Here is an 11,860-nt window from a genome sequence, read left to right as displayed (position 1 = left end):
GACCCCTTTCCTCTCCTGCGTCCCGGTGACCGTCTGCGGGCGGCGGCGCGGAGCCCGGTCCCCTTCGCCGGCGGTCCGAGAGCGGGCGTCCCTCGCCATGACAGAGGTACCGTGGTGGTCCTGAGGTGGCCGTTGCTATTGCTTGTTAGTTAAAAACAGCTCAAAAAGAAAACAAACAAACAGTCAACTCCCAGAGCAGGCGCCCGCCTCCTCTGAGGGCTTCTCGCGGGGCTGGGGCAGGGGGTCGAGGCCCACTGCACCCCCGGTGCGCTGGTTACCCGAGGGCCGGTTGGCTGGCTTTTTTAAAAAGGTACATTTTGCTCGTTGCACGTATTTCTCCTTCTAATAGCGATCAGGAAAACTGAGTATTCTGTATATTGTTAAGTACGCTTTTCCCCAGTATTTTTTGCAGATCCTGTTGGAAGGTCTCACAAGTCCTCCTATAGTGGCTGGGGCTTCTGGGGGGCTTGGGGTTGGTTTGTTTTTATTTGGGGGCGTTTGGTATCCTCCACTGCCTGCACAGCAGGAAGGACAGGGGGCCGTGAGCTGGTCTTGAGAACTCAGGTTTCTGTCTCTTCTTCCTCTTCTCCCAACTGCAGCAGGAGAAGGCAGAATGGGAGAACTTAAACAAGCTATTAATGCGTCGTGGGTTGAAACCGGTGAGTCTTGCTGCCCCCCAAAGCTGCAGAAATATATCAGGTGAGGAAATGCTAATTTTATATGTCTTTGTATTTGGAAATAGTAAGCCTGCATTCGTAAGGCATCTCTAAAGCCGTCACTTCCAAATGGTAGCAGAGATGCGATCTTCTTAAGCTATTAAAAGCCTTTCATTATGACTTTGCTTATTTTATGTATCTCCAGATATGATTGTCTTAGACAGTCAGTCTTCTCTAGGAATAAGACTTGCATTAAAAACGCTGGTGGAAGACACGGACCGACAGCAAAAAATGATGCAGGGGCTTATGGAGGCTAATCGTTACCTTAGGTAAGATGCAGTGGAAGGAACTTAGCTGCTAATGCAAAGCAAAAGTCTTACCAGTGTCCATCTTCTGCCAGGTGGAGCTCTTGTCACACCCGAGGCCTAAGACCTTTTTTCCTGAGATTTTTGTCCAGTATGCAGCAATGTTGGCCTAGTTCCTTTTGAGCTCTTATGTTACTTCATCTGCTGCTTCTTCCCATACCAGCATATTTCCCGTACCTGCTGCCACAGGCTATTATTGAGTGTCATCAGATAATGTTTGTCAGGCCTGTACTTCCTTCGCTGTATTTAGTGAAATGAGTTTAATTCAAATCAAGGATTTATTTATTTTTTTTAGAGATGAGATACGACAGGAAAGAGGTCGGGCGTCTCGACAAGAACAGCGGGCTAATGATTTGGAAAATGTGGTGAAAAACATTAAGTCCAAAATTTGTCAGCTGGAAGATGAGACGATAGCTAAAGTTTGCCAGCAACAGAATCAAGTCAAAGAACTTCAAAAAGATCAACAGGTTTCGCAGGTAATTCAGATAGTGCTGTCTGAGGATTCAAACTTTTGACTTTTTTTAAAAGCTCTAAAAATACTTGCATTGATCAAAATAAACATGAGTCTTGGGTTAGTACACTATTTATAGCTAAGACTTTTCAATCTATACAGAATTTTCTAGCAATAACTTAGAAAAATATCTGTATCCTTCTTCTACTGCCTCTTCAGTATGGCTAAAACCCAAGTACGAAGCGTCCTTGGGACCAGGTGCCTACTTGGGCATGTACGGTACAGTCTCCAGCTTGTGGGTTAGAATAATTTCACGATGCTCCCATTATCTCTGCACAGGCAAAGTATCAACAGCAGCAGGAAAAGCTGCAAGAACAGGAAGAGATCATTGCCCGTTTGCAAAAGGAGCTGTGCAAAGTTGGGATGGAGGAGCAGCGGCGTGCTGCCACTCAGAACAAAATGTTTTGTCAGTTTTGCAAAAGAGCTCCCAAGTCTCTTCTAGATCAGCAGTAAGCAATTTTATATTGATGAATGACCTGTAACATGAAATGAAGAAACGGATTTTAAAGTAACTAACTGTTCTCGATATTTATATGGAAAAAAAAAAAAGCTGGAGACCTTAGGAGTGCAAGCAGAAATACGAATTCTTGTAAAAGTACATCAATGCAGTAATTTTTTCTTGTATAATAAATGTGAGCTGGATAAATTTATGGCAGAAAGTAAAAAAACTGTCAGCCCCTGTATACGCTAGGTGTCAGCAAAGAGAAGGGAATGATTCACTCTACTCTGGAACTGCAGTATCTGCTAGGGTGCTCTTATCCTGGGGTTCTAACATTTTAAAATGTAAATTAAAGAAACAACAAACACCACCCCTCAAAAACAAAACCCAAACCTGTCCAGTTTGCAGTCACTTCTGCAGTGCAACTGGTCTTTGCAACTGCTGACTGCAGGCTTGCTGTAAGGCTTCCCACGTACTTCAGTGGCAGTTCCGAGAAAGTATTCCAAGCCTATGTCTCTTGCAGTAAGACCTCCGTAGTTCTGCTGTAATCAGAGATTTGCCAATTCTTAGGCCTCAGGTAGCCGGCACTTTATTGTGCTGGTGTCGCCCGGTTTTCCAGGCCTGTCTAGTAACCTTTACCTGAGAAGCGTTTAAAAGGGTTTGTGTGTGCGCAGCCCTTTTCTCGTGCCCCCGCTGCATGAGAAGAAGGGTCACTGAATTTGGTTCCCTGTGCTTTCCCACCTGTCTCTCTAAAACAGACAATCTCAGAGTGCTCGAGAGGAAAGGCGGTTTCTCAGCTGTTCAGTTTTTTGTGGCTCTATTTTTTTGCGACCACTTACTTTGAAAGCACTTCTAGTTTCTTTGGAGACAGATGTTCTCAGGCTGTGTGGGACCTGTGCTCTCTACCTCCCGCAATGGTCGCTGAGCCCTAGCGCTTGGGACTGCGCCGTGCTGTTAAGATTGCTGGGTAAACGTAGGCGCAAGATGAGGAAGCTGTCAGGAGGATGTAGCTTTTGTCTCCTCTGGAGTAATTTTGCCACTTTTAGTCTAGTGCAGAGTTAATGCCTCTACTTTCCTGTTTTGGAAAACTGTGATTGTGTGTGTTTGATATGAGAGAGAACCCACTGTTCGACGCAGCCACTTCTGGAGCGCAGTGCGGTTCTGTAAGCTGGCCTGTTCCTGTGGGCTGGTCACAGTATCTTTCAGGCATGATTTTTTTGAGAATATCTGAAATTAAAAATACCATTTTTCCTTTCTTCAGGTTCCTTTGTCTAATCGATTATTATGAATCTCAAATTAGTCAAATGAAAAAGGAGCTAAGGTAGGTCTTATCTAATGCCTTATGGCCCTACTGTTCAAAATTGTTCTTATTCCTCACTGTTCTTAAAGCTTGTAATGGTAAATATTCTGTGTTCCAGATGTCGCTAGCATGTAAGAAACAGCAAAGGATTGTAATGGTTGTGGAAGTTTGGATTCATCCGGGGAATAGCTGTCAGTCAGGCTAAGCAGCTGCTCAGTCAGGAGGCTGGGGCAGCTAGGAAGTTGGGGGTATTTAGACACTTGAGCTATAATTCTTTGTTTTTTTCTTTTTTCTTTTTTTTTTTTCTTTCCCTTCCCCTTTTGCCCTGGTTCACAGGCGGAAGAATTACTGCATTAGCAGAGCTCAGTCAGCTGATTTCCCTAAACAAAAGGAATAGCGGCTTTCCAGCTCTATTGCGGTGCCTACATGGTACAAAGCAACAAGCAGATATCTGAGACATTCCTATAATTTGAGATTATCATCTTGAAAACTGAAATGGGATTTGCTTGTACTGGAATTTCTCTCGAGGAATAAGTGCACTTTAATTAGTATATGAAACAGCTTCCCAGAAATTTCTGTTCTATTTACTTTGCAGTTCATGGAAACACTATTATCATACATAACTGATAACTAAGCCAACTTAGATCTTTGAGGTAATGAAATTACAGTAAGCTGAAACAATTTATTTTTCCCAATAGGCAATATAAAAAAGATGAAGACCAGGTACAGAGAGAAGTAAAAAGCAAGGAAGAATTCTTAAATCTAGATGCTACTCCTAATTATAGAGCACTGCTCACGGTACGGAACTGCTAAGAATAAGTCAGTGCAGATCTCTAAATGGTAACCCTTCAAGAGCCACACAGGAAAATACAGGTGTTTGATTTCTATCCCCTTGTTCTTATCATGTCGTCTTAATTTGTAACCTCTCTGGGCAGGGTTCGCTGTCTTTATGCAAAGATTCCGTACTGTGTTGCGAGTCGTCTTTGCCGGGGACTGAATAGACCTCCTTAATCACAGGTTCTCCACCTGCGGTCTAATGCAGCAGGCTCTTGATCTTAGTCGACTAATTCCTCATCCATGCTGTCTTGCTATATAGGCAAATGGGAACCCTTCTTAACACATAGGTACTTGAAAGTGTTCAAGCTTGTTGATTATGGAATAAGTGAAATAAAAGAAATAACACAGTCTGTGCTGCAGTCTTTCCAGAAACAACTCGTTGAAACAAAAGCCAGGAATGAACAGCTTTTGCTTGAAAATATAAACCTCAAGAAAGATTTGGAAATAAGGTAAGAAAGGATAAGTATCATTCTTTGTAAGGGCACTTCGGTAGACTTTGCTTTACAAAGAAAGAAACTGAAAGCACCAGCAATTGTAACAGTATAGTATGAAATCTGCCTTTAAAAGCGATGCATAGAAGATATGACAGGAACAGTCAACCTTCCCTCCCTACGCTGTTAATAACAACAACTGCTAATGGTTATTTTGCTGTTTTTTCTTGTTGCCACGTAGAAATATTGCAGAATTTCGTTTCCAGAATGATGTTGCGGCACTGACAAAGCTTTCTTACTCTTTTGCTTGGCTGAGTTTTATAGAGACCTTCAAGTGCAAGACATATGATATGGTGCTTTTTCCTTCTAACAGACCAACTGCACAGGAAGTAAAACTTTACAAACACCAAGTGAAGAAACTAGAAAAAACTTTAAAGAAAACTATCCAGTAAGTATATTTCTTCAGTAACTCTCATGAATCCTCTGAACTTCTTAATGCAAAGATACTCTGTAAGCTGCAATGTAGGTAGTAGCTTATAAAGCACGTACCTTATCGCTGTTCCTCGGAGCCTGGTTGTGGGCAGCAAATGCTGCCGTACCTCTGAAGACACCCTGTGAATCTCTGAAATGATGGCGTGGTCTCCAAATGGGGGCACAGCAGCGTGTCTTTTTTACTTTCTTTTGTCTTTCTGGATTTGATTTGAGTGCTATCGCAGGCAATACGGACAGGACCAAACTGTGTTGTTTGCTGCTTCCGTGAGCTATAACAAAAGCTACTGGTTACGTTATGGATTATGAATGAGAAAGTATGAGTTGGCAAAATGTTGCAGCTACTGAAATTATGTCCATATTATTCTTAGAAATTGACTTATGTTTTTTTCTGAAACACTGCTAAGAAAATACATTGAAGGTATTAGAGATCCAGGATTGACGAAGAGTTTTTATCTGTAATTTCACTTAATCATTTGCACATGTGTATACTGAATGCTAAATATTTTATAGCCTGAAAAAGACATCATAATTTAAGCTTTAAAAAAGTTCAGTTCTTCATTTTACATCGTGTATATTTCAATGGTCTTTTCTCTCATGCAGTGGGTGTGACTTAGATGGTAGTTGTAGAGAAAGTCATCTTAGGTATGACAAGAAGGGTAGCGAGCTATATACATAGTAAGCCAGGAAAGATGTTCAAGCAGAAGCAGATAAAGACTGTGAGCATGGAATTTGACCCTTTTGAGTAAAATTCTGGATTTTAAGTCTTCAGCTGTAGTAGAACCTCTGGTAACAGAACAGCTGTACGTCTGGTGGTGTCCCTTCTCAATTAGCATGCAGTCTGGAATAACCTCAACCTGGAGACTTGAGGTAAAATATTTACATTAGGTATTATATTCTTCGGCTAGTTCAGTTTGATGGAATTTTTTCAGCAGGCATCATAAAATGGAGATTTTCCTTTGTAGGTGTAAGTATATGTGCTACATACCTGGTTCTTTAATCAAGCTGAAAGTAGTGTCTCCTGCTACGGCTACTTGTGTAACCCACTGTATGCATTTGGCGTGTAGATCTTCAGGGGGTAGCGCCGGAGAAAGAGCAGAAGAAAAGAAGGAACCCGAGAGTATCGCAGGAGTAGATCAGCTGGAGGCAGTTTGCCAGCAATACTTACGGGTATGCAAATTTTATCTGTACTGTGTGTATCTGGCACTGTTAACGATGAAATGTAACACATGAGTTTTGTTTAACTGTGCAAACTGAAGCATGCTATTTTGAATCTTAAGAGTTCATATGAAGTCCTCTACGCAAGATGCGTAATGTTCTGGATTTGGCGGTTAATGTAGGCTTGTTCTTAATTGTTCTTAGTGTACACTACCTGAAAATACAGCAAGGAAGCAGAGACTAGGTGGGCAAACGTCAAATCAATGATTTAGCTGAAGTCTCTTCAGGACAGGGGATTTGTTCAAGGTCTTGGGCAAAACAGATCCTTATGTTACAGTTTATAAACATGCCTGATGAGATAGTGGCTTTTATTTTTCTTTGAATTAAAAAAAAAAAAGCAAATGCAATAAAACTTAGCAAAATGTAAACTGTGGAAGTAACAATGCCTGAAGTGAATAAATGTTAAATATCCCTGAAAGGGAAGTACGTTTGCATTACTTTTACACATCTCCTAGCGAGTATATTTTTAAATCTTTGAATGCATCTGTAAAATTCATTGATAGTAACTTATTGCAGCTATTTATGATTTAATGTTTAGAGAATCATGACTGTGGTGGAGAGGGATTTTACTATAAAATGTCATACCTGTTTGAGCACTAACATTTGTTATTTGGTGTTGAAGGTTTTGTCCCATATTGATTCTATTTTGCGAAGTCCAAGAGCTCCTCCATTAATATACAGGCGCAGTAAAGGGCCGGTGCAAAATTATATTAAAGAGAACGGACAGGAATGCGGATTTGAGCACCTGCCGCTCACTGTGGAAATGTGGGCAGATCAGCTAATGGCCCTAAAGGTAACGCATGGTTGTACTCGGCTTTACGTTCCTCCTTTAATCTGCTGACCACCCCTTGGTCTCTCCCTACATGTAGGGCTTTTTTCTGCGTGTAGCTTTTGTTATTGCCTGACTTGGTGTTAAATTTTAAAAATAATTCTGCTGTCCATTTATATACCACTGTAAAACCATAGTAAAGTGAAAAATGTGCAGTGTGCCTACAGGCCAGAGATACTCCTCTGCGTGCATCGTCTAAATGTTTCTGTTCGCTGGCTGAGTCCCTACGAAGACACTTAAGCTTTAGAGTCGATGTACTTCACGCATTAATGACGATGCATTTTTTCTTCCTTTTTTCTTGCCAGCACAGTGACTTTTTGATCTAACTACAAGTGAAGTAATTTTGTTTAAAACCAAACTCTCCGTGACCAACACTTCTTATTTCACTGAACCTGTAATATGTGAAGTACTTTAATTTTTAGACTACCAGTGTACTTCTCAAATCAAAGAATGTAAGCAAGATACTGTGCTTAAATTCTATGAAAACTAAAACCTTACTGTGTCCAGTACAGGAATGTTTTTGTGTATGAGAAACAGAAAATCTGCCCGTTTCTATAATAAAAACAACTTTAAGAAGTCACTAAAATAAGTTGTGTCCCCTCCCTTCTTTTAAAAGGATTTGCATAGGTCCTTGAGAAAACTGTCTCTGGAATTGGTGCCCTGGCACACTGCAGATCCACAGGATAACAGAGAATCCGTACGAGTTGAAGACCTCCAGTTCATAGTAGATGCAATTTTGGAAGAAATAGAAAATAAGGAAAAGGTAATTCTTACCAGGGGTTTATAGGCACAAGTTACCATGGAATTCTTAAACGCGTCCTTCACACAGTGATTAGATTTGCGCATTTGAAAGCCTTGCGGGGTTTAAGAAATAGCTGTTTGAAGAGATTCAATAGTCAAAGACCGTTTTAACATAATGGATAAATCGACCCTGGGGAAGACTGCTTTAAGCAAAGTCCTTTGACCAACAGTGACTTTGCATTGCCCTGTAGTCTCAGGTATTATCCCGTTCTGTCTGTTTCTCAGTCAGCACTGAGGATACATAAACGTACTTACTGAGCAACAGAGAAGAAAGCTTTTGAAAGAGTATCTTTGGTTTGCTGGATACTTGCGTCTGAAAACTCTCTGTAAAATACATCTTCAGACTTAAGAATATTTGAAATGCCGTGATTTAATAAGGGAAGTTACACCCGTTTTTCTTCATAGACTAGTTTTAAGACCGTTTCGCGGTTTAAAAGAATCCTTGCTTTGTTAAGCAGTAAGGTTGTCGAGTTATTCCTTCTGCTTGCTACAGGACAGCCAGACGCCACCCTTACCAACCCTGTTGGCGATAGTCTCTCACTTCCAGAAGTTGTTTGACGTGAATTCTCTGAATGGCGTTTATCCACGAATGAATGAGGTTTACACAAAGCTTGGGGAAATGACCAACGCTATGAGAAATCTCCACGAGCTCCTGGAACTAGGTAAAGACTTACCACCTAGCATTTGTTCAGGCGTTTCCAAAGGAAGAGGAAAGCAAGTGAAAGGCTGATCTCTTCACGGAAAATACATTGAGCTGCTGAGAAATGAGGAAACTAGGTATATTCTTCACCGCGAAGATAAAAATAGGTTGCTGTCAATTGGGAGTTTAAATAGCAAAAGCGCATTCTTTGTAAGCCTTTAGCAGTTGCTGAGGAATACCAGGGAGGCAGAAGAAAGGAATAACAGATGAAATTGAATCTTTTAAACTTTTTTTTCCACAAAGCTTTGTTTCCTGTGAGCTGACTTCATAATTCTTCTTGACCATCTTTCATTCTCCACTTGAAAAATACCAAGTTTAAAAAAAAATAACTCAACCTTTGCTGTAGATTTCTACTGAGTAATTCATTCAAGTGTCATTATGTCCAGTCCTCAGAAACTTCCTTCTTACGCTGCTAAACGTAAAAAAAGAAGTTGCTGACTGTCAAAAACTAAGTGCCGGTACTCGGAGGCACACTTAGTTACTTCCCAGTACCTGTTCTCTTCTGGTTTGTACTTCTGGAGAACAGCAGCTGCTGCTGTTCTGGGGTTTAAAGGTCTGGCTGCGCTGTAGGGTGTACAGCCCGAGAGCAAGGCTCCCGGACTACTAAGGTCTTCTGAGCCTCATTCAAGGAGGGAAGCAGTCTTCCTGCCTGCAGCCAGCACAGGAGATGGGGAAGCCTCGCGTCTCCCTAATAATCGCAAACCAATGGAGCTCAAAGGATGCCTTCTCCAAGCCTAGTTCTTCTGAAATTGAGGGAGAAAAGGACAAGGAGCCTGTTACCTTCAATCGCAGCAGTCAAAGCAGGTAAAATCCAATACCGAAACAAGCTCTGGCTGTTAACAGAGTATTTATTGAGCGGGTTCCTTGTTGGCCTAGCCCCTATACCGCGCTTCTGCTGCGTTACAGGAACCTAACGAATAACCCCCTCTCTCTCTCTATAACTTCAGTTGGCCGATTTCCACAGACATTGTAGGGTGCACTTCAGCACCATCTCCGCTGTGAAAATACACAGCTCTGACAAGTTTTTTAGCCATTAAAGGATCAGTGAGAGATTCACCGTTCCTGGCTGACATTGGTTTATTTCTGACCGTAGGCACTTTGTTTTCTGCGAATGATGGAACTTGCATGCCTAGATGTGTGAAAAACAAATAAAATCTGGGCACCTGCAAGAATTGGACGGTGTCTAAAATACTTTCCTGTTATTACTGTTATAAGAAACACGAAGTGTTTGTTTTTCCACAGACAGTTCAGCTCCACCCACCGTGGTAGTGGATACTGTTGGGAAACTGTGTGACATAATTAACGAGAACGTGACTGAGCAGGTACAGCAGCTTCTGGGGACCCAAGACATCCGCAGGTATGTGGGGCTGTTCCATTGGTGACCATTCTTCAAACATCGAGTTCAGTAACTGAGAGAACTGGCTAAAACCGACACTGAAAGAAACTTTAATAATTTGTTGCAAAGTCAGTGAGCTGTGACAGTAAAGGAGTTACTACTATCCCACATCAAACAAGCCTTGAATACTTTCAAAAGGATAAAGCTGGCAAAGAGAAAAACGAAGGCCAGAAGGTTCCAAAACACCTTGTTGGTTTGCATGGATAAGGTAATCAAATAAGCCTTAATAGGATGCGTGTTTCATAAGGAGACAAAGCAAATACTGGGCGTGGGCGGGGAGGAGAAAGTGTTGCAAGGTGTCAGCTGTGATACTGAAGCGTGTTAGTCGCCAAGAGAACGCATGCCTCAAGCTGCCTACAAGTATTTTGGGAGCTGGACAAATCTTGTTCTATCCTCAACAGATGACCACATACGTGTACTTGGTAGCGGACTGTAAGAGCTTGCATTCAGCACGGGCTCTGCAAACGTACTACAAATTAACTGCAGCAGGCAGCAAGTCTGACACGTGCCGAGTGAACGCCACGAACTCCCTCAACCTTTCTGCACCCCTCACAGTTTTAACTAGAGAATGGCTGCTTGTACAACATTCCTTGTGCCACCCCCAGGCAGTACATTTAGCATACACGGACTAATGTTCCAGCCCCAAAATTACCTGGTACTATGCAAGGAGGAAAGGATGGATGGATATAGGGCGTAAACAGTGAAATTAGAGATCCTTTTTTGACAGCTAACACTTGTTGGCTGCGGGTTTCAGAACTTGAGAAGACGTTTTTCATGTAGATGGCTTTATATACTGCTAAGTAGTGGTGTTTTCAGAAAGTCATGACGTAGCATGGCAAAACAGCCAAGGAGATGAACTTAAAATGCCCTTGCACCTTTTATCTGACGGTCTCACTTGCCCATTTCAGTATAATCGATAAGCTAGAAGAACACGAGTGCTTCTTTCCACCATTTCAAGCTCTCATTCAAGACTTGCTCTGTCTTCTAGGTGAGTAATATTTGCAGCAGCTGTAATTATCTTCATGCCCGTGCTTCCTCCTAAAACTTTAAATAGCGAACAAGCGTGGTGGTTGCTCCTGGTGTGCTAAAACACAAAGGAGGATGTGAGGGCACGGGCTAACTTTTGCCTCGCTCTCCTCTTATTTCCATCTTTCCTCAGGAAGTGACCCAAATACTTTTGTTTTCATTGAACGTGGGGGTGCATATATTCAGTTGTATTACTTGTAAGATAAGTTAAATTGAGTTTTTTCCAAAAGCATTAGAAGGCGGGAGGACTTCATTCGCTAGCTGTATTTTTAACATTTAAGTTAGAATTTTGGCTGAACTTGAAGATGTTCTAGGTACATACACCTTACCGTTTTGCTTTTCGTTCTGTTTCAGAGATCAGGAACCTGGATGATATTTTACCTACTGTGCGAAATTTGAAATTGGTAGCTAGCTGAGAGTGAAATCTTGCTAGAGAAGACCGGAGTATTTTACCTGTGAATGTACCTGCTGATGGATGTGACATTACAGCTACCTCTAGCCTCTGTTCCCCTAGTCAACAGTTTCAGATTTACGTCAAAAAATAAAAGCTGCTGCATTTTTTCATTTTTCTTAGTTCTTGTTTCACGGTCAATTTAAGAAAAACTTACTATAACCGCTATTGACTGGTCTACTCCATCCCGGAGAGAGAACCGATACCCACTGTATCGGTCTAGGAAACTGAACCCAGCACAAAGCCAGACACACCGCAACCACTAAGGATTTTGAATGTTGCTGACACGGTAAGTATGAGGTAAAGGTGCTCTAACTGCCGTAGCCATAACACTTTCATCATTTGCCTGTCTTGCTTTTCTGGAGAGCCTATTTTAAACTGTTGTTTACACTTTCAGGTAAGTTCAGGATG

General features: G+C 41.7%; 1 protein-coding gene across 1 annotated transcript; it reads left to right on the top strand.

Annotated features, from left to right (window-relative positions):
* The first annotated feature begins 44 nt into the window (after positions 1-44).
* Positions 45-11,514, top strand: CEP70 (centrosomal protein 70kDa). The gene is made up of 16 exons (XM_009327120.1): positions 45-106; positions 600-699; positions 862-985; positions 1,317-1,497; positions 1,812-1,981; positions 3,233-3,292; positions 3,970-4,069; positions 4,469-4,557; positions 4,913-4,987; positions 6,096-6,198; positions 6,869-7,039; positions 7,692-7,838; positions 8,370-8,538; positions 9,819-9,933; positions 10,881-10,960; positions 11,353-11,514. Exons 1-16 carry the CDS (start codon positions 98-100, stop codon positions 11,412-11,414), a joined length of 1,755 nt encoding a protein of 584 aa, XP_009325395.1. The 5' UTR covers positions 45-97; the 3' UTR covers positions 11,415-11,514.
* The last annotated feature ends 346 nt before the right edge of the window (positions 11,515-11,860 follow it).

The sequence above is a fragment of the Pygoscelis adeliae genome, unplaced genomic scaffold, assembly GCF_000699105.1.
Source record: "Pygoscelis adeliae isolate BGI_AS28 unplaced genomic scaffold, ASM69910v1 Scaffold227, whole genome shotgun sequence".
NCBI lineage: Eukaryota > Metazoa > Chordata > Aves > Sphenisciformes > Spheniscidae > Pygoscelis > Pygoscelis adeliae.
This window is presented reverse-complemented; position numbering and strand designations above follow the sequence as displayed.